The following is a 26,473-nucleotide window of genomic DNA, read 5'->3' on the forward strand; positions in this document are numbered from 1 at the left end:
AAATCTTCTGAACAAACATTAAAAAAATTCAAAAGTTAGGTTGAATTGTATGCCAATCCTAAGGACAAATTATTTCATGTCCGTACGAGATTGATATCCCAAATTTCATCTCTGCTTTTCCTTTTTCTATTTAATTTCTTTTTCTTTCTCATAATAATAACATTTCCTAAAGTTTAGGGTCGGGAAAAGGTTAATAGGGAACTTTATAATTTATCTATAGTGTATTATGGTTCATTGCTATTGTACAGAATGCCGCTAGAAGAAACAGGTAGCTATTCGTCGATATGTCTCCTTTTAGTTGAAGGTATTTTTAAAAATTCAGTATTATATCCGTTTCAATATGTTTGTTTTATTTTTTTAGTCTGTATATATTTAAAATTAACGTACTATGAATCATGGTATTTAACATTTTAAAATATTTTTAGATCATATAAAAAATAAATTAATTATGAAAAGTCTATCAATGTCACATAAATTGGGACAGAGAGAGTAACATATATTATTTGAAAATTACGTAAAAAATACTATAAATCACAATAACTAATAACTAAAAAAAAATTAAAATATATAAAAAATTATAAGTACTCTCAAAATTTTATTAATGTCATATAAATTAGGACAAATGTGGAGTAACATGCCACGTAAATGCTCTTTATTGGGTTCTACTTCTTGACTTGACCTGGTAACACAAACATTCGTATATATCTGCAGTAAAGTAGCTGAATTTTTATCCCCACGCGTTTGAGAAAAAATGAATTTATGAAAAAAGTGCCCAACTTTGGTTGGTTGGTATATATTTCTTTGGAACTTAATTAATACTCGTTCAAAGATTCTTATAATACAAAATCATGTTGTGATTATAACATCCCGCAAAATCCAACGATACAACTCCAATAAATAGACAAGTCAGTAGCACTTGATGGAACTCATTTACGTAGATGTTGTTTGGTGGAATACACGGTATAAAATGAGATAGAATAAGGATAACTTTCACCTTTTTTTTCGAGTTACAACACTGTTTATCTTAAAAAAAGGTCCAAATAAATTTTGTTACGTAATTTAGAAGACACGTAAATTGAATTAATTGATAGGATAATAAAATAGAATAATAAGTAGCTAGAAACATACTAACGAATCAAAATGCGAGTAAGTAATGAAATTAATAAATAAAATTGAATTAGCCTAGAATGGAGTTATCCTTGATGAAGATAATGCTTGAATATCCTCGAAAAAAAATAGGAATGTTGGCATTTTGCTAATAGCGTATATGACAATTAATTGTTAAGCTTAGAAGTGGATGCCATTCAACGTCAAGGTCAGGCTCTCTTTATCAGGACGGGCATTAAAGTTTTAAGGATTGAATTAAAATTACTCTCTCAAAATTGACATTGATTGAGAAAATAAAAGATCTGTAATAGTTGATAGTGTACTAGACCTTTCACGTATGTTCAGCTAACTTGGCCATGTGTCTTACCCACTTCTACCTTGTAGAAACTTTTTTTTTTGGAATAGGACAATCCCTTTAATTATTCTCCCTCTCATCCATAATAAGTAATCGTCTGGTCTTTATTTTGGGGCAAATAAGTGTCCTTATACGTAATTAAAAAAAGATATTCACTTTATTTTCTCAAACTTACCCTTAATTACATATTCATAAATCATAAGTAGGCTTTTTTTTTAATTCCTCTATTTTTTTATGAAGGGTAATTTAGTCAAACACTAAATATTTTTAAGAGTTACTCCCTCTGCTTAGCCCAACTTTTCCAATATTTAACTTAGACACATCTTTAAAAAGCAATAAAATAATAATTTTACTATATTACTCTTTTTTTATATAATAACTTTAATATTAGAAATACATTGGGGGATGACTATCGTTAATAATGAAGATAAATGAAGAATTATCTTTTGATTATTTAAATTAAACAAGTAAAAGTAAAGAATCTATTGTTATATATAATAGACAACTAAAAATAGACTAAAAGAATAATACTTTTTCTTTAAGGGATGTACTCAAGATCAAAATATAGTCAGCTGATATGAAGTGTAAATAAAAAAACTGTTAATTTTTGAAGGTGAGGGTTGGGTGTTATGGAAATTAAGAACCAAAGATTTCCCAAAAATAAAAAAGAAGGAATAATTCTTGACTTTGTCGTATCGTACACTTCGGGATCACTTTTTTAAAAAAGAAAAATTAATACAATAGTGGGTTACAACTTTCAAGTGGTTCACTTTTAGTTTTTCATGTCCAAAAATTCTGTCCTGATTGATTTTTGTAAAATCTTTGGGATTATTATTGAAAATGAGATTTTAAGGATTGTATTTCAAATGAATCTTTCTATTTTGACAATTTTTGTCTATCCGACAGCAAAATCCTCTTGATTTGAACTCTTTATTGATACTTGTGATCTAGATGATAATATTTTATTTTTTTCGTTTTAAAATAATTGATATTTTTAGTTTTTTATTTTAACAGAAAATAAGTAATGTTTTAGATAATCAAGAATGCATTAATAATATTCTTTCAATTTCATCCTTCTTTAAATAGAGAGAATAAGTAAAGATATATCTCACTTTCTAGGAACGAGTAGTTTTCTCAAAGGGTGTGTCCAAACTAAAAACGACACTAATTTTAAAACGGATGGAGTATTACATTTTCCAAATTCATCAAGGGTGTGATTTTCCATTATCATTTTCAACTGAAGGAAGAAAAATCGAATACAAATACAATGGAGATAATATGTGGATTAATTAGACAACATGCTAATAGGGTTCAAATTCCTACCTAATGAAGTTGAATTAGTGAAATAGCTAAGCATATTTCTTTCGCAATACCTTTTTTGGTAACATTAATAGAACGGAATAATTCTTTTAAATAACTAAAGATTAGGTGTAAAAAAAAGGGCAGCCCGGTGCACTAAGACTCCCGTTATGCGCAGGGTCCGGGGAAGAGCCTGACCACAAGGGTCTATTGTACGCAGCCTTACCTTGCATTTCTGTCAAAGACTGTTTCCAAGGCTTGAACCCGTGACCTCCTGATCACATGACAGCAACTTTACCAGTTACTCCTGCCATTAGGTGTAATATCATCAAAATATTATTTCATCAAAATTGACAAACTACGTTTAAAAAGTAACACTAAAATGAATTGAGTCGATAAATCCTTATGACACAAAAGACCTGCCCAAATCGTGTTTAATTTGTGTTAACATATTGTTTTTTTTTTATTAGTTTGGGCTAAACAATTCTATAAGGTGGACACCATAAACAGCAATTTGAACATTTTATATTAAGCAATTTGACAATTTGGGCTGTATAGTATAATTGTTGGCGCAGCCTCAGACTGATAAAGAATTAATTAGTACTTAACTTCAAACGATTATAAATTTTAATTGAAGTTTGACTTTTCATGTTTGTTAAACAAAACCTCTAGTTTTCATGATTTTGTTTAACATGGCTTGTACATTGTACTACTATTAACTTAATCCAAGAGAAGAGGAGGATATGTTAATTATTTCTCAATTAAGCACAACTCACTGCCAGCATTAACATGAACCCATAATTAATGTTCAAATTTTATATTCAGCTCTCCATGGGTGTTGTTTTATAAACATAGGTATTATCATTAGTAATTTAAACAAGAAAAAATAAAAATAAACGGATTATGTAATATGCATATCGAAAAAATGAAGTTCGAAATATGATGTACTTCAATTCAGGTTATTCGTATATTTATATTTGATATCGGGTCGACGAATGTTTTGTTTTTCTAAGGAATAAGTAATTTTAAGGAAGAATGTAACAAATTATACAAAAGAAAAAAAGAAGAAGTTAATATTAATAAATATTTCTAATTTCTAGATTGTATATAACTCCTTTTTCCATTTCTAGTCTACCACACCTCATCGAATTTCAGTAAATAAGAGAACTTTATATCAGGTGTTATTTCTTAAAGTTGTAAAGATATTATATTAATAGTCTCACTGACTTTCTCAAAGAATATTCTTGAAACAAAATAGAGCACTAAAGAAGCACACACATTAATTCTACTTACTAACTTTATTTTTGCATGTACCAAACTAGCTGGATATAACATGGCAAGTCAAATCCAAACGAAACATTTTCGAGAGACTCTGTCAAAATGAAAAGAAAGAAATTTCAATTGAGAAAAAGAAAACATGACCAAAAAAAAAAGGATCTTGACATCATATAATTTATTTGACTACTTAGCAATACATGAAAAATTGAATAAATTGTTTAAAACGTTTAATTGTACGAATGCCATAAGCAGATAATATATATATTACCAAGTTATTTGACGTAATGAGCTACATATATGTTTTTTGTTCAAAGCCAATGAAACTATAACCGTATAAATTCCGTCATTTAGTATGACAAAAGAAAACATATTGTTTTCGATCTCAAATATTATTTATTATGGTACGTAACTAAATTTATTTAAAATATTTGATGTTTTAGAAAAATAACGAGTTAATTTATTTTCTCCTCCAAATCTACCATTTTTATTCTAATTAGCAAGGTGTTAGTTAAATAAGATATTTAAAGAAAGATGAAGGATAGTTTTGACAAATAATTCTAGATATGATTAGAGGTATGCAAACATTTTCTCTAAAAATAAAATAAAATATTACATGGACATAAATACTAGTAAATGTGTTGTTACTAGCTTAAAGATCTTGAATTGCCTCAATGTTAGCAAGGAAAAACACACAATCTATTATGAAGAAAAAAAAGCAACGCTATCTAACTGTTTTTTAATCCTATATTTGATAAAAATAGTTATTACTATACAAGTGAAATTCTTTGCAGTATCATTAAGTTTTACTTATAAAAATTGAATCACCAAAACAATTGCTATTTTTCAATTACAAGAATTGAAAATGATCATTTGTAAATTTTAACTATTTATTTTATGAGTTCATATCCCAAACTTAAATATGTATTAAACATTTGTCAAAAATATGTGGATATAATAAATTGAGAAACTAATAATAAATATGAATTAGAAATTTACTACAAATAATTAAGAAAAAGAATCAGAGAGAACTCATAAACATAAATTGTAAATGTGTAGATTTAGAGTCTAACATCAAACTCGAAACGGAAGAAGCTTCTTAACTTTTAGTTGAAAATATTGAGATAACAACAAAACAACATAAGCCACAGAATAAAAAAATAAGATTGCCAAATCAGTCAGGAAGAATATTCAAACGTGGTTCCGCGTTGTTTCCTTTAAAATATTGCTACTATATATCATAATATTAATTTTATTAAATAAGACAAATAATGTGAGAACAAGTTGACGTAGAATCGTGATGTCACATATATACAACCCCTTTGTTACGTTTATGTAATTCTCTTCTTTTTTTTTTAACGTTAATTGTGTAATTCTCCCACCAACCATTTTAATATACTATTGCTTTCTTAATATAATGCCTTTTTTTCCTCCTTTTTTTTTGGGTTCCAAAATTGATGTATTGGGATAATTAACGGTTAGAGTGGTGGGTTCCAAAATTGATGTATTGGGAAATGAATAGTACTTATAAATAAGAATAAAATGATAAATTATTTATATATAATGAATATCTATTTTTAATATAATAAATGGATGAAATAAATATATTTTATTAAAAAACATGGTGTATTTGGTTTAATTATGCAAAGAGGTTTTCTCTTCTTGCTGAAAAACCATGGGCTAGATCTTGCAGAATATCTTGGGTTTCACTAATTTGACCTTCTTTTATTTTGGTGCATATCTAAATTATTTTTGCTCTTAATTAATTAGTTACCCTTGGTTGTTTAATAGTCTTGATCTCTCTAAATGTTGACGTGGCGAAACATAACTACAATTCCTTTAGGCATATGGAATTTTATATATACATATAAAAAAACTTCTAAATATAATATTTTTCAACCGTCAGTTACCACAGTTAAAAAAGTAGGCAACGATAATTTCAGTAGTCTTGCATTAAGGAAATCTCAAATAAGTCATTTACGGTTTAAGTGTCTTAAAAAAAAAAAAAGAAGAAGAAGAGTTAACAATTAAAGCGTATAAACTTGACATACTTTATTATATGCACGTCTAAATTATGAGAAGTTTTAATTATTTCTTCAAATATAAACTTTTAGAACTATTTACCCCCTAAACTATGAGAAGTCTTTAATTACCCCCCCCTCCTTAAACATGAATTTTTGGAAATATTCCCCCCTCTAATATGCCACATGATTAAAAAAAATTACTCTTTTTAAATTTATATGACTCGCTTTCCTTTTTAATAAATCTCCAAAGGAATGACACATTTTTATATTTAGTAAAAATTTAACTTTAAAATTTTCATTTTACACCTAATGAAATAATTATTGCCACACAAATATTTATGACTCATTTTAGACCAAATCTTTCTTAAACTTCATTTCAAGTCAGATTACATTATATGAATAGAAACAAAATTAAATTTATACTAATTATAGAAATGTGTCATTTCTTAAGTAATTGTCTAATACAGAAAGTGAGTCATATAAATTGGACATAATATTTTTTTTGTCTTGTGACTTATTAGGGGTAAATAGTTTCAAAAATTCATATTCGATGAGGTAATTAAGATTTCTCATAGTTTGAAAAGGTAAATAATTTCAAAAATTCATAATTAAAAAGATAATTAAAATTTTTCATAATTTAATTATGTATTTAATAAAATATGTAAAGTTTAAGGAAGCTTTTAATTATTAACACAAAAAAATGGAATCGGCAAGGAATTCTTTCAATTAAGTCATTTTTCTAGAAAGAAATCCAAAACGAAACGGATGCGAATCTATTTCCTAATCTAAATGCAGTAGAAAATTACTGCACGTGTTTCCACGTTCACACACAACTTTTGCTCATATAATGTTTTAAATACTAATACAATGACAATTGAGATTTGCTTCTGCGTCACATTTGATAACTGAAAATATTATTGATTTTTAATTATAAAGTTTATATTATTTAAATTGAAGTATAATATTATGTGATATTTTATCTAAAAATGACTCATATTTTAAAATTTAATAACCTATTTGATTAAGCTTTTCAAAAGTTAAAAATATTTATTTTAAAAAGACGTGTACTATTTAGGAGTAATTATTTATCTAATCTTAGAAAGAAGTTACAAATTTAAGCATTAGTAGGAAGTTAACTTTTTCAAGATAAAATAATTATCTGATTAATTTAACTCATATATTTTTCAAATATTAATACAATCCTCTTAAAATAATTTCTTTATTTGATGAATAATACTAATTGTGAAATGAACCTTAGTACTGCCTTTTTATGACATTGATATCCACTTCAAGTTTAATATTTTAATATATAAAAATACGCTTTGAGAAAATTGACTAAACAGAGTATTATATTTTTCAACCATTTAAAAAAATAAAATTTCAGAAACGTATTGGCCAAATACGGATTGTTTCTCTTATAAGCTTTAACCAAACAAATTCTGTTCTTAATCATGGCTAATTACGCGCTCAATTCTTGTTAGTGATCCAATTTATTTATGATACTAAATGTGACATTTGTACCTAAAAATGGAATCTTCTCGTTAATCAATAACTAACGAAAATAAAATAAAAAAGCCCACATAATCTTTAATTTGGAAAACACTTGAAACTTCAACATCAATTATTGATCAAGAATAATAAAGATTACCGAGTAAAAGAAGAAAAAAAGGATATGTAAAGCGTGGTGGCCCAAAAAACGCACTCTTTGAAATAGTCATTGTAGGGTCTCTCTTGAATTTAATTCCTCCATAGTCCATTGTAAAGGAAAAACAAATCCTATTACTAATTTATTCTTAATTAAAAATTTTAAATTCAAACTTTGAATATAAATAAAATTATATTGGAAGCATCGTCTTAAAATAAATCTTGCAATTTACGAACATCGGCTGCTGAAAAATAGATCTTGCAGTATTGAACATCGGCTGCTGAAAAATAACTTTAAAAAATTATAAAACCTAAAGAAAGAAAAAGAAAATTCAAACAAAAGTATAATCTCACAGTCAATATTTGTTCCCCTCCCCCTCTCTCTTTCCACTTTTTTTCCTCCTTATATCCCCTTCACTTCTCTTTTTTTCTAACTATCCTAAATGCAACTTCACTTGCTCTCTCCTACTTCTTTCTTGGCAACTCTTCTTCATAATACATTGATTTTTATACACACACAATTTTTCTCCTTTATCCTCTATTTTCATTTTTCTTGTCCATTTGTCACCATTTATATAGTGCTTAGTTGCTTACTCATCTCAAATTAATTACCTATTTTTGTCATCATTTAAGTTACACAAAATGGAGAAAGTAAAAGGTTTGGAGAAAAAGAAATTGATGAATGAGTTAACACAAGGGAAGGAATTTGTTAACCAACTGAAAAATCAGATTGGTCCATTGTCTTCTCCTGAAGAACGTGATTTACTAATTGGGAAAATATTGTGTACACTTGAGAAATCATTGTCAATTCTCAATTTGAAGGCACTTCTTCTTGAAGGTGGAATTAATAATACTAACAACTCTACAGCTTCATGTTCATCAATGTCATTTCTTGGTAGTAAAAATAATAGTCCCAAGAGTGAAGTTTTGGATTCTTCAAGGGATCAATTCGACAAAAATATTGTCTCCAAGAAAAGGTGAATTTCTTTTACTCTTTTAGACCATTTTCTTGTAATTCAATTTATTTCTTGGATTTTAAAAAAAAATCTTTTTGGCTCATTTTTTAAAATTTTTTGGATTGGATTTGCAGAAAGAAAGCACAACCAAGGATTAATCAAACAAGCATTTGTGTAAATGGGCTTGAAGATCCACGTGAAGATGGATATAGTTGGAGAAAATATGGCCAGAAAGATATTTTAGGGGCTAATCATCCAAGGTAAAAATCATTTTTCCTTTTATTTTGCTATTTGTTAACATTGATTTTTGTCTTTTTAGCTCTTTGCTTAAGGTTAAATCTCATTTTCAAAAAAACAGTCTGTCCTGAAAATGGAAATAATTTGGACTTTTGTTTTTGTCCCATAGACGCAACTACTTAATCAACTGTTGAATTAATTAATGTAACTGTTATTTCACTAATTTAATAACTTAAATTAGTGACTTAAACGAATCTTTACTTTGAAGGAGGTGGTCAGCTACATCAATGGCAACTTCCCACTTGCTCCAAATATAAATTACCATGAAAAAGATGGCAGTAGATGGGATCCTTGAATTTCCCTTTTTATTTTCATTATTATTGAAAACCCCGTCATAAAAATATAAAAATAGAAAAAAGTAAGAAAAGAAAACATCATAGGTCCTAGGTTTTGTCTTGATAATTTTGATGTTTTAGGCTACATTCAGTGCATGAATTTTGGATCATTTCATGTGGTCCCTTCTAAATAAAACACTTCCAAATATCTCTTGTACTTCAGTAGCTGGATAAAGTAAACCAACAACTTTTTGAGTCATAAAAGCTCTTTCCTTTGGCAATGAATAATGTGAAAAAAATCCTTGATTTCATAAATGAAGTACATCGTATCGAGTTTAACTTATATACGTTAACAATGACAACATTTTCTTAGTGGTAGAGTATAATTTAACCTGTTATAATATATCGATATGTTGTCTTGATAGTTTTTTTTTTTTGTTTAAATGCAGGGCTTATTATAGGTGCACTCATAGGAACACACAGGGTTGCTTGGCAACAAAACAAGTCCAAAAACGAGATGGAGACTCTACAATCTTTGAGGTTACATATAAAGGAAGGCACAGTTGCAAAGTTGCACAATCAGATATCTTTTCACTTCAGAACCAAAAGCGCCAAAAACACAACAAAAAACAAGAAGAAGAGATGGTAATATTCAACTCTGCACCAAACTATAAAGTTGAAAACTCTAACATCACAACAACAAAAGAAGAAGTTTTCACACCCTTTCCATTCCCTCCTACACCACTAAACCTCGAGAATATTGAAGAAACAAAATTCTTCTTCGATGACATCGCGCCATTTTCATCTCCAATAGCCTCAGAATTACCCTCGTACTTCTCAATGTTGACGTCCCAAAATGAAGAATTTGGAATGGAAAACATGATTCTTCAGAACTCAGATTCAGATCTCACTGAATTGATCTCGACCCCGACTTCGATTTCATATTCCTCGTTTGGTGGAGATGGGGATTTGGCTGTGGATTTTGAACCTAATGTTACATTTGACATTACAGAGTTCTTCACTTAATTAAATATTAGATCATAATTCCTTGCAAGTTTGTAATAGCAGCAAGTTAGTTTTGTGCAATATTTTTTATATTTTTAGGCCCAATTGATCCTAAGCTAAAGTCAATTGACTCATATTTTAGAGAAATAATTGTAGTAAGAATTGCAACCTGATGAATTCATGTTTGTAATTACAAGCTTTGGCTATTGAAATTCAAGTTGCATTTCAATAATTCTTGCTTAGTAAACGAGATATTAAGGACAAATTAACGCACTTACAACTTACATGTACTTTTTATAAATTCAAAGTCAAGGTGTGTAATAGTAAGAGTCTCATAGGTGTGATAAGAATTTACCATATCTAAATAATTACACCAAATCAATATAAGCATGATACATGTTTGCACTTTGCACATACACTTCTACCATTAAACTTTGATTAATTATTACTATATATTTCACCTCGTTAAATTATATAACTTTTTCTCTTCTTGATAAAAGTAGTGAGGGGGAACTCGTTCATTGATTTGGCTGGTTGGAATATTCTTCTTTTGTGTATTTAATTTTTTTTATCAATAATCTAAAAATCAAAGTACATTTGACTTATAGTTTGTGTATTTATAAAGCGTAGCTACATTTGATTTATTAGAAAGAAGAGCTTTATCAAGCGGGTATCAGTTATATCAGCAAAGTAGTTAGTATTCAGGTGGCATATATCAATTGTATTAGCTGAAAACGTGCAAAAAAGTTATATCAGTGCATACTATATTAACATGCGTGTGTATTGTGTATTTGCCACAGAACTCAAAATATAGCTATGTTTTCTAATTTTTTTAAAAATGAAATGATATGTAAATACAGTCTAAATATTTGTCACGTCTTAGTTTTTTCGTCATTATTTTCACATATTTTAGAAAATTCTCTAATCAAAGCTCATACGCTAGTTCTATTGTAAAATGAGGAATTTTCAAAAATAGCAAAGATTTGAACCTTAGCTACAGTTTGCCTAATTACCTTCCATAGTTATAGTTTCAATTGATATATCTATTTCCGTTTGTATATCTCGTTGCATTATACAAATTGGATTTTCAAAGAGATTGTATATACAAATACAAATTTGCTTTAGTGATTTGTATATGAGCCCCTAAACTCGCTTTGTATACAAATACAAACCTTTAGATATTCTTATATGAGCCTCCGCAGATTTGAATTGTCTATGAGACCGAAAATATACAAATACAAAAGAAAATACAAATTTACTTTATAGATCTGTATATGAGCTCCTAAATTCGCTTTCAGATTTATACATGAGCTCCAAATTTATATAATAATAAATTTTATTAAAGTGTATCCGTAATTTATAATTATATAAAACTATAATTATATTAAATAATAAGCTAGTAATGCTTGTCATTTCGCTTAATTTTTCCTTCTAAAATCATATGGTCGAAGGGTTCTCCAATTTGGGTATTCTTGGATTTGATTGAATCGGGCTTCAGGTGAAAGGGCCTCTGATTGAATTGTGAGGCACATTCATAAAAATGACCCATTTATAATTAAATAAGAATTGTCCTTGAAAGTCCAATTAAAAAAAAAAACTATTTATAAATGTGTGCCAATTTGAACTAGATTCTGTATTTATTTTTTCCCTTCTCTTGTAATTTTTGTATATTTTGAATTTGCTGTAATTTTTTTAAATGATTCTAGATAGAATTTCTTCATGATAATGTCCTGAAGATTTACCTGTAAAATTTTAATCTCCATAACAATGATTTTTTTATTTTTTATTTTATAACAGAGGGTGAAAGTAACCATTTGTGATTTTTGCCTAACAAAACAAGAATGGACAAAGAAAATAATGGTGAAAATGTCATAATTTACAAATTGACGTATTAGAAGGGGCAAAAAGATTGCCATATCATGGATGATAAAAAAAAAAGAGAGAGAAAATTGTGTCGTATTCTCATTATTCATCCACTTTTTTTTTTTTTTTTTTTTGTAGTGGATCATATCTTATATTGGCAAACTAATTTTATTAATACCAAAGATAATATGTGATGATGAGCCAGCGTGGATCAAATTAAATTGTAATGTGTCGGATTATGGGTCATGGGTTGTTCATGTGGATCGATTCGATTCGATTTATTTTTTGTTTTAATTATCTGAATAAAGAAGATAAGAAAAATATAACCTACGGATTAAAGAAAGAGGGAGGAACAGTTACTCAATAACTGTTTATCCGCCCAAATTTTCCTATACATATTACTTCTTCTTTTTCAAATAACAGATAAAAAAGAAAACAAAAAAAAAAGGAATTTCTTGAGTATCAAAACACATTTCAAGGTATAAATACCAAAAAAGAGATATTAAGTTTGTGACACAATACTCTCTTTTCAAGAGAGACGAAGTGAATTTGGGGCAATTCTTTCAGTAGCAAAATCAACACCTTCTGCTGTAACCTATCAAGGGACACATTGATTTTTGCTCAATATTTCATTACGCCGAGGTTCATTGCCCTATTTTTTCAGGTGAAATCTCGAGTTTAAGTGTGAAAAAATTCTTGAAATATAGTGTACTACTTACCTGATAGAAAATGGACATAACCGGATGTAATCAAAATGGTGAACTCATTACGCCGTGGATTTCGTTATAGATCTTACTATTGACTTCAATTTGGAGAAAATAAAATAAATTTAGTCAAATTTGTATCTGCATTTAAATTAAAAAAAAAAAGAAAAAAGAAAAAAGGGCAGCCCGGTGCACTAAGGCTCCCGCTATGCGCAGGATCCGGGGAAGGGCCTGACCACAAGGGTCTATTGTACGCAGCCTTACCTTGCATTTCTGCCAAAGGCTGTTTCCAAGGCTTGAACCCGTGACCTCCTGGTCACATGGCAGCAACTTTACCAGTTACTCCAAGGCTCCCCTTCAAAAAGAAGGAAATTAAAAAAAATAAAGAAGAAAATACTAAATTGGACTATTGTTCCAAATACTCTTTTTTTTTGGTGGAATATACTGGACTGAATGAAGTAAGTTGTTATTTCTTTGTTCCTATTCTAATAGAGGAAATATATAGAGAAGTTTTTTTAAAAAAAAGAAGTTTAATGAAAGCTTCTTCTTGAAGAGGATAGTGAAAAATGTGTAAAGAAGTAATTGAACTACACTATTAAACATTGTACTACACACTTTAAAAAATAATAATAAATAAATATTTGGTGTACATCTTTTTCAATTATCTCGTACTTTTGTTTCTTTCAAGAAAACTATGGTACATAAATATGATTATGTCTTTTGCTATTATTTTAGATATTTTAGTATGTAAAATGTTTATTAATTAAAGTCATATTTTTTTCCGTATAAATATGTATAGAAAACTCTTTGTTTTAAAATAAATTTGACCAATTTTGTGACATGTTTATAAATTTCATAAGTGAATAAATATGACTTGATATTTTTTCTGTCTTAATAAGTCCCTAAATATTTTATAATAAATTTTGCCTTCTACAATAAATTGTGACATAAAATGTCACATTTAGTGTTAAACCATTCTTATTGTTTCTTGGTTCCTATTTCAAAAATGGTTGAATGGGAACAAACTCAATCACTCCAAGTGGGAGTTCTGGATGTCGAGCAAAGAAACAAAGTGGAAGAGCACGTCATCGAAGGGCATATTTTTGAGATCGTGAGATCATACGAAATGGTGTCACCAGAGTGATACAAAATCTGTTACAAAATGAAAGGGTTATACGAAAGGAAAGACAGAAGAAACTAATAGAGTTCAAGTCCTTTAAGATGTCCCCAAATATTTCTGTTGCTAATTTTACCATTTGTTTAAATTAAAGAGTGTAGAATTAGAAAACTATTTAGAAATCTCGAATTGGGAAGCTCTAGCTATTTTAGCAAAATTCTCTCCGTGATTCTTGGGGCGAGAGATTGATTAAAGTTTACCATGAAATTTGGCCTAGCGAGCCTTTTTGGGTGTACATAAGTCGTCTCGAATATTTGTGGGATGATTTTCATCTTTAAATTGACTTGTAACTTGAAGATGTTTATTAACCTTATATATGTGAAGATGTTCATTCATTTGTTTGAGTTTATAACGACTTAATTTAAATCTATCATTCTAATACACATTAAGAAATTAATTTCTAATTTTGGTCAAATATTTAGTTCGTAGATGATGATCGAAATTTTAAGTGTTCTTTCGATTTTACACTAAACATGAAACCTTTATGTGAAATGATTTGCTTGAATGTGTAAATTGCATGCATAAATGATAAAATACTTGCGTGATTGTCTCTTAATTATAGACATGACATCAAAAAGTATTATTGTTCACTTGAACAAAAGTGAAAAATTGAACGGTGACAATTACGATATCTGAAGTTGTAAAATATGATACATACTGGAAGAGAAAAATACTCTCGAAGGTATAAATCATGTTTTGAATCTACCAGAAGAGGGTAACACTACACAACACAGAAGAGAACTTGAAACTTATAAAGCTTGAAAAAAGGCTAATTCCACTGCATATGAAATAATAGTTATTTTTATGGTTGATGACCTCATACATGAATGTGAGGAATACCCAACTGCTCATGCTATGTGGGCTCATTTGCGAGCAACATATGAGGGTACCTATGTGACCCGCCTCTGACAGCTGACTATCAAATTTGACACTTACAAAAAATGTCATGATCAAAATGTCAAACAACGCCTTAGGGTGATGTCAAACATGATGGCCCCACTCAAAAGTGCTTGTTATGTTCTCTCAGAAGAACAACAAGTTCAGGCAGTTGCCCTAATTGGGAACATTTGAAGGTTAAATTGACCCATAATGATAGTATCAAAACCTTCTCTGATGTTGCCCACCATGTTGAACTTAAAGACGAGTAGCTTGGTGTTGCCCATGTGGACCGATCCGACCCGATTCATTTTTTTGTTTTGATTATCTGAAAAAAGAAGATAAGAAGAATTTAACTTACGAATTTGAAAAAAGAGAGGGAAACAGTTACTCAATAACTGTTAATTCGCCCAAATTCCCCTATACATATTACTTCTTCTTCTTCTTCAGACAACAGATGAAAAAGAAGAAAAAAAAAATTGCTTGAGTACCAAAACACATTTCAAGATATAAACACCAAAACTGAAACATTTGGTTTGTGAAACAATACTCCATTTCCAAGAGAAACAAAGTGAATTTGGAGCAATTCTTTCGATAGCAAAATCAACACCTCCTACTATAACGTATCAAGATACACACTGATTTTTGCTCAATATTTCATTACATAATGTCATAATAGTAATTCAATAAAAGAAAGGTCGAGAGTGGGGTATTATAAGTTACTAGGTTATTGGCACTTTAGTCTTGCATTCTTGGTGATTAATATAGAAAGGCACTTTTGAATGAGAATTATTGATGGTAGGACTTTTCATTGCTTTGAACTTTTGGATAAGTGGCCAACACATTAAATTTAAACCAACTTTCATTCAATTGGATAAAAATACCAAAAAGTAGTTGCAATAAAAGTTTTTAACTTTTCCAAGATTTGGACAAATGCAATGTGCCAAACAGCATTCACCACGCTATTGCCCTTCACTTTTCTGTTTCCCATTTCGTTCTTCGTTCTTTCTTTAATTTATTTCCAACTCCTACTATCAATCATAATTTAATTCTTATTATACAATTCTTTTAAATTTATAAAATGAAATTGTACTTGTTAGAACTTATTACTTACGGTTGGAAAATATGATTTAGGTCCATTCATAAAGGCGCTAATTAGCCAATTAAACCATTACTTTACCTTTTTATTAATTAAATCGTAAAGAATTTCCTATAAATGTATCATTATGATAAGAAAAATAATAGTTTTGTTTCATGTTTCTCGTAGGAAATAAGAACGGATAAAGAGGATTTTCGATGATCAAACTATATACTATATAGATCCACTTCCACACAAAAACTCGTAAGTTTATTAAATTAATATTTATAATTAAAATACTATACACTTACCAACTTTGTAATATTTGCAATTTCTTATTGAGGAAAACGATGTAATATGTGGGATGGGACCTTCTTCTATTCATCAACACGAGACTTTAGATCTTCTAGAAGAATTGAAAATATGAGTCGATTAATGTAATGGAAAGAAATAAATTTCCTCCTTAAGTTATATCGAAAAATTAGTTACACATTTAAATTATCATGGCGATTTATTACACGTTTAAACTATCTAAAAGTGAAACTATTACACACCTGAACGCATAACTCCACTTTTATAGTATGAAGTGTATTACACTCGCTGCCACATGACGCCACATCATAAATTATAATTTTTAATATTCTTTTCTTTTCTTGATTAATTAACTTTTCTTTTATTAACAATATTTTATATTAATTAACTCTTAATTAATTATTAACTATTCATTAGATTTTTTATATTTTTTCTTTTCTTTTCTTTATTAATTAACTTTTCTTTTATTAACTATATTTTATACTAATTATCTCTTATTTAATTATTAACCACCCATTCGAGTTTTTATATTTCTTTTCTTTTCTTTTTTCTTTATTAATTAACTTTTTTTTTATTAACTATATTTTATGCTAATTAAATCATAATTAATTATTAACTACCCATCAATTATTAACCATCCATCCAATTTTTTATCTTTCTTTTCTTTATTAATTAACTTTTCTTTTATTAACTATATTTTATACTAATTAAATCCTAATTAATTATTAACCACTCATCCGACCCCCGTCCCCCAAACCCCAATCGTCTTCTCTGTCAAAATGGGGAGAAAAATTCTTCTTCTTCGTAATGGATTTTGAAAAAAATAATAATCAAGATTTAAAGTGGGGAGTAAATAGAGGTGGGTGTAAAGAAGAAGAGGGTAGGTGGGTGTGAAGAAGAAAATGACGTGTGGGTGGGTGATTTTGTTTTTAATTTTTTTTTTACTTTAATGGATTTAGAAAGAAAAAAAAATCAAGATTCAAAATGGAAGTAAATGGAAGTGGGTGTGAAGAATAAGAGGGTATGTGGGTGTGAAGAAGAAGAGAGTAGGTGGGTGTGAAGAAGAAAGCAAGTGGGGTGGATGATTTTTTTTATTTTTTTATTTTTAATTGACTTGTATCGGACTGACGCGCTGCTCTTTTTTTTTTTGCCACGTCAGTTGTAGGGGGGTAATTGTTTCAATTTTAGATAGTTTAGGTGTATAATAGATCGCCATGATAATTCAAGTATGTAACTGATTTTTCGATACAACTTTAGAGGAGAATTTATGCTTTTTCCCATTAATATACTTGATAAAGGAACTTTTTAATGGGAAGACTCAACCCATAAAATCATAACTCGTACAATTCATTTAAGTTTGATGTCGTCAGAATTGTATCTTCTTCAACTATTATGATTTTCGTTTTAAAAGTATTGAAATTGGTCCTCTAACCTGTCCATTTGTCTATAATCTAGATGATAAAATGGTCAAGATGCTAATGCTGCAATAATGTTCGATACTAAAATGTCAAAGAAAAATTGCTATTTTCTTTGGGAAAATCATTGTTTGATGGAAATAAATTTAGTGTTTTTTCCCTATAATTTAATCTTAAGATTGTAACAAGATCAATAATGCCAGATTGATTATTGAGTTAGGTGATCAGTGATATAATTAAGAGGCTCTTGGTGAGTAAACCTTAATTGACTCTCTAAATTATTTTCAATTTTAATTTTGTGAATTGCGGATGGGGTTTATTTGAGATTCATTCAAAAGAGATAATTTAAATTAAAATTGGGATAATTTTTGTTGATTTGGAGAATTTCATCCAAATGAGTCATACTTTTAAATACTTTGATAATGATATGGATATTTTTAGCCTTATCGTATAACTAGAATAAAACGACCCCTTAATATCAATAAGAACACAAGTATTTAAGAGGAAAATAATAATCTATCTTTATTAAATAAGTATAACTTAGTAAATCAAAATCTTGTATAGTTATTTTTTATTTAACATGAACCGAGTTAAAGCAATAATTAAAATGGAAAGAAGTGAGCAATATTGTTTTGTTTTCATTGATATCAGGTGCTCATTTTGAAGTCTTAATTGATTAAAATGATATTGCATATAATCCGTTAAATGAGGAAACATTTTCTTTCAATATACCTAAGCCTTGAAATCAAAATATCTAATTAATCCGATAGAGATTCTATTCATCGTACCTCAATATTTGATGGTAATTATTATGGGGTCGTTTGGTAGCTTGTTAGAGTTATGTAAATATAAGTAATGTAGAAATTAGTTATGAGCGAATTTATGTATTATTTTATGCAATTATTATTTATATAAGGATTAAGTATTCATATATTATTTATACATGTATTAGTTATTCCACATTCTATCATGTATAAAATAATACATATATATTCCCTAAATTGTCAACCAAAAACTCGTATTAATTTTACACATGAATAACTTATATCATATCTACTTGCCAAATTTTATATAAGATATGAAAATTAATACATAAATAACTTATTTCTTATCCAATTATCAATTGCCGGGATGAATTTCAACTTAATACAAATATATTGTTTTACCAGAAAAATTCAACCATATAATATACAACTTTAGTTTGATGAGAAATATGAGTTGACCAGCCAGCCATGCGTTTGCCCTCCTGCTAATCAACGAAAGTGCAGTGTTCCGGTACGGAACTCTTTTGAGGCCTTTTCTTTATAATTTATTTGGATTTTCCCTCTAGTACATTTTCGAAAGGTGTCATGTTAATTAAGATGGGAAAGAAATTAATTAAAAATTCCCAAATCCAAAGAGATGCAAATACTACAGTTCAATTATTAGAAAAAACACAATTTAATTTAATTCTTTTAGTGGACTAAACCGCGGGTGAAATTTGAAGACATAACATTTAATTTATGTATTTTGATATTATATAAAAGGTACAATTATTTTATTTTAAAAAATTGAACTATAAAAAAGATCACACTTTAATTATTTCATTGTCGTAACAGTACCAATATTTCTTTTTCCTAACACGTTGTCACGTCCAAATGCAAAGAAGGAAATCAAGTTCTTGTAATATAGTATTTGTTTTTTTGGCCTCTACAGTTTTGACTTTTGATAACCCAAATCTTATTTTCTGTTTATTTAATTATAATACATTTGAACAAATGTACATATGATGAGAAATGTCTATATTAACATCCACATACAACATCAATTAACTTGTAAGTGAAATTTTCCAAATTCGTAGCAACTTTTACGGGCATTTAATTTTAGACCCCTAATCTAAATACTTAATATGTAATCTATCTCCAGGTTAAATACGAATTAAAAACTTTATTAGTCAAGTTATTAATGAGAGAATCAGTGCATATAATGTCACCGTTGAGGATTTATTAGAGAGGCATGCATGTTATAATCCTGGCACATACGTGTGCGTATCAGCCACTTCAGTTGAAATCAAATTGATTAGAATTTTGAATTTTGTTTCGAAATACAATTTGGATTTATTTAAGTTGTATATTTTCATTTAAAGATAAAATAGATCATAAATTGTGAAAAGTATCAAATTTTTCATAATTAACTATCATATCAAATGAATAAATATAGTTTATAAACCAAGATATCGGAATATTTTAAGATACCGTATTTATAAATCACATAACTCCATATTTCTTCTATAAATAAATATTTACAATTACAAATTTTTTAGTACACATAATTTTATAAAGATCCAATAATCAACAATTGTAAAAACTAGTTCTATATCATCCTTGCTCATTATACGTAGAATATTTTCACGTCGAGCATGAATTTAATTTCACAAAAATTTAAAATTATGGGTCTATTTTATTTTTAAATTTTTTCAAAATATAAATCCACGGATCAAATTTTATGTATATTAAAAAAATAAATTGAAATAGTGATTTGGGATCTCAAACCATGTACATTGAAAAAAAATAATTTTAAACTGCACATTCAAATATTAATTTAAAATTATGACTTCAATCACACATTTAAATAAATCAATTTTATATTTTTTAATATTCCATTTAATTCGAATTGTGCAATACAAAATTCATTTAATAATAACGCTTTCAATATTTATTTTTTTATAATCGAGACATCTAATAAAGAACGACAGTTGCACCACTAGACGTAACCATGTTTTTTAAAATAGATGAATCTAACCTTGAGATTAGAAGTGGCCACATGCTAATTAATTAGCAAACTGATCCAATAGTGGAGGTTTATTAATTTTGTCAGGGCAAACAAGGAAATAAAAAATAAGTAATGACATGAGGCTAACGTGTGCCTTGACATCACCGTACAGTTTTATCATTACAATAAAATGTTGAATTTTCTCATCTACCGTACAAATAAAACAACACCAGTCCCCTTCAAACAATTAAAAACCGACCCCTTTTACAAATATCACCACACGCACATATGTGGTGTATATTCAAATTATTATACATATGAAAATGAAGTAAATGAATAAAATTAATTTACCTAGTTTTATTATTAATACTATTTATAAGAATTTAGAAACAAGAAATATATGTTTATTAATTTATCCTTATTTCTCTTCATAAACAAAATTTTTGAACAATCATAACATTAATCAACAATTATTTTTAGAAATACTTTTAGCAACTTTGACCAATGGGAGAATATTCCTCCGTCTTAAATTATATTTATCATATTTTTTAATAATTGTCTTAAATTATTTTTTATTTTAAAATTTTAAGACAATAATTTTATCCATAATAATTTTTCAGTTTATTTGACCCCTATTCTTAAAATGAATAATCAAAAAACTTTTATTACATTTTCTTCCTATTATCCTTAGAATTAAATAACTATCTAAAATATTACTAATTTAAAGTCTCACCTCTTTCGTAATTTATATTAATTTGAGATCTATGGGTATACTAATTACTACTCTGTATATAGTAACAAACTAATCAAACGAATCTGTTATTGTCATCACACACTTACCAATGATACCCTATTTTTCTTGTATAAATATAGCCCCTCATTCTTCTCATTTTCTACCATTACAGCAAAGCTCAAGTAATTTTTACTTCTTCTCTCCTTTGTTGAACCAGAGCTCAAATACCTATGGCGACGCAATCACAAAATCCTCATATTGTAATTTTACCTTCTCCTGGTATGGGTCATTTAATTCCTCTTGTCGAATTCTCTAAGAGACTCATTCTCCATCACCAATTTTCTGTTACGCTTGTTCTCCCTACTGATGGCCCTATCTCTAATGCTCAGAAAATTTTCCTTAATTCACTTCCTTCTTCCATGGATTATCACCTTCTTCCTCCCGTTAATTTCGACGATTTACCTCAAGATGTTAAAATCGAAACTCGTATTTCCCTTACGGTTACTCGTTCACTTCCTTCACTGCGTCAAGTTTTGAAATCCATAATCGATACGAAGAAAACTGTTGCTATTGTTGTTGATCTCTTTGGTACTGATGCATTTGATGTTGCTATTGATTTCAAAATTTCCCCTTATATTTTCTACCCTTCTACTGCCATGGCTTTGTCTCTGTTTCTTTACTTGCCGAAGCTTGATGAAACGGTGTCGTGTGAGTATAGGGACTTGCCTGACCCGGTTCAGATTCCGGGTTGTATTCCTATCCACGGAAAGGATCTTCTCGACCCAGTTCAGGACCGGAAAAATGAAGCTTACAGATGGCTTCTTCATCATTCGAAGAGGTATGGAATGGCAGAGGGGATAGTAGCGAACAGCTTTAAGGAATTGGAAGGAGGAGCCATTAGAGCTCTTCAGGAAGAAGAACCCGGTAAGCCAACCGTTTACCCGGTAGGACCTCTTATTCAGATGGATTCGGGTAGTAAGGTTGACGGGTCGGAGTGTCTGACGTGGCTGGATGAACAGCCACGTGGCTCCGTGTTATACATATCCTACGGGAGTGGTGGGACCCTCTCTCATGAGCAGCTCATTGAACTTGCATCAGGCTTGGAAATGAGTGAACAAAGGTTCTTGTGGGTAATTAGATGCCCCAATGACAAAATATCCAATGCTACTTATTTCAATGTCCAAGATTCAACAAACCCTCTTGATTTCCTACCAAAAGGTTTCTTGGAAAAGACCAAAGGTTTAGGTTTAGTGGTGCCGAATTGGGCCCCACAAGCCCAAATTCTCAGCCACTACTCAACGGGTGGGTTCTTGACTCACTGTGGATGGAATTCGACTCTGGAGAGTGTGGTCCATGGGGTACCACTCATAGCTTGGCCACTCTATGCAGAACAAAAAATGAATGCGGTTATGCTAAGTGAGGATATAAAAGTAGCACTTAGGCCAAAAGTCAATGAAGAAAATGGGATTGTGGGAAGATTGGAAATTGCTAAAGTTGTGAAAGGACTAATGGAAGGTGAAGAAGGAAAAGGAGTGCGCAGTAGAATGAGAGACCTTAAAGATGCAGCAGCCAAAGTGCTGAGTGAAGATGGTTCTTCAACAAAAGCATTAGCTGAATTGGCTACTAAATTGAAGAAAAAGGTGTCAAATAATTGATGTAGCTACCCATTATTTTGTTGCAGAAAGACCAGGAAGGACGCAACCAGTTATCGTGTCCACGATCGACTATACAAAACTCTCCTATGTCTCTAGCTAGTTCCCCTCCTAGTTTGCAATTGAAAAGTTAGGCATGTTTTGTCTTATGACTTTGTATACATCTATGAAAACTACATATGAACTTTCAACATCGTATTCAAAATATCAGTCGTTGTGACAGATTGAATTTGTCTCGAATTAAATCCTTACTACTCCAATTAGTGTATATGTGATCAAGATTATTAAATATAAGATCTAGTATGGAAAAAGTTGAAGTTATACATAATATTTTGATTAAAGGGGGTAATTTATTTTCCTCTTTTCTGGTTAACAAATTTATCTTGGTAATTGATTGTCGTATTATGTAGTAGTAGGTAAGCAGGATGAGATCATCAGTCATCAGCAGCAGGGGAGGAGGACCCAACCACTAAGAAATTGTATGAAAATAATGGTGGGCACTAATTGGGAATAAATGGAGTGGTTGGTTGGCATTGACATATGTGGTCTATCACCAACAAAAAAGATATCTACTCTTATGTGTCGTGTAGTGTGAGTAGAACAAATTAGGGAAGTGTTTTTGCATGCAGGGACAAGAGTACAGCAACCTAAAGTGTTTATTGGATCACTTTGAGCGTCTATCTTATAAAATTAGCTAGGCCCCTCGTGTATCGTATTTAATATATCAGAATTTTAAAAAGCATATCAGTTTATTAAAGACAAAATTAAAATGTAGTAGATGAAAATCATGTTATCTAGAGAATATATTTTTTCAAAACTAAAAATAAATTAAATTAACATTAGAACAAAATTGAGTTTTAGTCAAAACAAAGAAACAATTCTAGATTTCAACACCTCAAATCTTTTTCTCATTTCGACAACTTTGATACAAGCAAAAAGGGAAAATTTTGGTTTTAGGTTAGATTTCTAGTGCCGGATTGTTAATCGCGGTTATTAACGATCTTACTTGTTATATCTTAAATTTTGAGAAGGGCTTAAACAATATCTATTTTATTGAATTTATTTTAGAATTGTCGACCCATTAATAAAGCGAATAATATTATTTTCTGTCTAAAATATATTCATGAACAATTTAAAAGGTCAGAATATGACCGATAGGTTAACAAAGGGTTTATAATTTGCATATCACTAATTTTAGTAACCATTGTTTATTTATTTATTGGGAAAGTTAAATGAAATTTGTTCCTTCAATCACGTGATGAAGAACAAAAGACTCAACCAACTAAGCTTGTTAATTTCTTATTTCTGGAATAGTGTTTTGTTCATTGTTTATTGCTTTTCGGGTCCTGGTGCAACCTTTTGTAATTAGAATGTAATTAATGGCAATATGACTTATATAGGCTTTTAAGTACAATTAGTTTCTGAGAGAGGGAAGAATAATTTAAAATTAGGAGGACAAATTCTAATTAAAAAGTTTCATATAACAGAAGGAAAAACAAAAAGGATCATTAATTTCATTGATCTCCTCTCAATTTCTGCTTCTATGTTAAATTCTCTTATAGTTTTATACTTAACTTCTTTCTTTTTAAAATCTGAAATATTTTACATAATTTAAGGGTAAATGGACTTCTTCCAATTTCCTCTCGTAATAAATGTCTACGTTTCGAACCTGTGACATCACCGATTGTCATTAGATATTGCTTCTTTCATTAGATCACACTAAGGAAAATCTAGCTAGCCAGGAGTATATCTAATTATCTCGAACTATTAACGATGCACAAATTTGGATCATTTTTATAATTCAAGAGTAAATTTGACTTTTTTCTCTTATTTTAAATTTGCTCCTAGCAAGGGCACCCTAACAAGTTTTACCTATTATATGATTCACAATTATCTAAATAATGCAATAACTTAAAAAAAATAATTATGTTGAGAGCGTTGCCTTCAAATAAATTTGCAATTTGCGATTCAAATTAAATCGAATTTCAATGTATACGTATATCTGGTAGAAAAAAGAAGAAGCAAAAGCCTTTTCCAGGCTTTTCTTCCTTATGCAGGCATTATATCTATCTCAATCAGTTCAACAAGAAATTAGCTAGAGAAATTTATTTTGTTTGTAATTATCCTTGTCTTTTGTCATATTCTTGGACCACACAAACACAAAGGCATCAAAATTAGCCAGATTTCATTGTTATCCTTGTTCTTTCGTTTCAGACAAAAAATTATTGTTGGGCAGGATGGCCCAATATAATGTAGGTGATCAAACCAGATTTGTATATATATATATAGCAAATTCCGCCATTTTTGACTTTGATTTCTTATATATTTTCCACACGTTCTAATTACTTCTAATTCCTTATTGAGTTCATTTGTGGCTTTTCTAAAGATATAAGCAATATAATGGACATGTACAACAAATGTAATAGTTAGGTGCCACGTTAATAATTGAATGAAGCTGATTTTCACAAAAACAAATTTCTTTGCATTTTATAACTTGGCATAGATTTGCTCTTTCACAATACAAGACAAAATTAATTAAACCAAATACACCAAAAGACTAATTCATCGTTAATTACTTCTAGAACTAGAATATTACTCTAGCTAATATATATTGGTCTACAACGTAATTGGCAACGTTTTCTGGAAGGAGAAACATGTCATGTCGTCCTTAGTGATGGATACTTGATAACTCACTTATGTTACATTTTTTCATAACCTGTTCATAATTATGAAATATCAAATCTGCCTAAGATAATAGAAATCGCTGACGAAATAATAGAGATTGAACACAAGAGAATTGCTAAAGGAAGCTTTGTATTAGAGAGAACTTGAATTCATGTTTGCTTGATGATTTACAAATAAATGATCCCCTATTTATACTAGTCATTTAGGGGCTACTATGTAAATATTAATGCTACACAAGTTCCTCGGTATTTACAAGCAAATTCCTTCTCTATACTATTTTTCTACACGCTAAAAACTTTTAAGGACTTTCTCAGAGATTCACAAAAAATTAAAGTCTTCCAAGAGAAATCTCCATAGCTTTTTAGAACTTTCCCTTGCGCCTCCTTCTTATGTAAGTATCCCACGTTAAAGATGTGTGCCAAATGATACCTAGATCGCATGAAGATGTGGCGGGTCATAATAAGTGTCACAGAGACTCCATTTGGTTCCTTGAATTAGGGTGTATTTTAATATAGATGAGAATGTTTTTCTAATTTTTCTCATATTTGACTGTCTCAAAAACAATTTTAAAAACATAATATTTTTTTCAAAAAAAAATGTGTTTTGTTTAAAATCGACCAGGAAAATGATTTTTTTAGGAGAATATTTTGATATTTGAAGCATGATACGTGATGAACCCACTCAGAGAGATGTACATACTACTTTGCATCACAATATATCCACAGTGACAAAATAATGACCTAGAGATGATGCAAGTTTAATTTGGATATGACTTTTTAGCTGATTGATTTCTCCAGTGTAATTGTTAAAGAGAAAAATGTACTAAAATAGTACTTTAATTATGAGCATGACATTACACGATTGAGGGAAAAAGAGGTGTCATCATTGATGATAGAGAACCAAGCCTTGATTTATCTAATGTATTGATTGGACAAAAGTTAGAAAGGAGTAATAAATTCACTGATAATGAGTTTTTTTTGATAAGTGTCC

At 29.3% G+C, this 26,473-nt stretch overlaps 2 protein-coding genes across 2 annotated transcripts; both read left to right on the forward strand.

Moving 5' to 3' along the window:
• Window positions 1–8,170: 8,170 nt before the first annotated feature.
• On the forward strand, window positions 8,171–10,521 carry LOC129886476 (probable WRKY transcription factor 41). Its single transcript, XM_055961173.1, has 3 exons — window positions 8,171–8,681; window positions 8,795–8,920; window positions 9,682–10,521. Exons 1-3 carry the CDS (start codon window positions 8,347–8,349, stop codon window positions 10,256–10,258), a joined length of 1,038 nt encoding a protein of 345 aa, XP_055817148.1. The 5' UTR covers window positions 8,171–8,346; the 3' UTR covers window positions 10,259–10,521.
• A 10,763-nt stretch (window positions 10,522–21,284) lies between these two features.
• Window positions 21,285–23,005, forward strand: LOC129886477 (hydroquinone glucosyltransferase-like). Its single transcript, XM_055961174.1, has one exon. It carries the CDS (start codon window positions 21,377–21,379, stop codon window positions 22,799–22,801), a length of 1,425 nt encoding a protein of 474 aa, XP_055817149.1. The 5' UTR covers window positions 21,285–21,376; the 3' UTR covers window positions 22,802–23,005.
• The last annotated feature ends 3,468 nt before the right edge of the window (window positions 23,006–26,473 follow it).

This window comes from Solanum dulcamara, chromosome 4 (assembly GCF_947179165.1).
Source record: "Solanum dulcamara chromosome 4, daSolDulc1.2, whole genome shotgun sequence".
In the NCBI taxonomy this organism is placed as follows: Eukaryota; Viridiplantae; Streptophyta; class Magnoliopsida; order Solanales; family Solanaceae; genus Solanum; species Solanum dulcamara.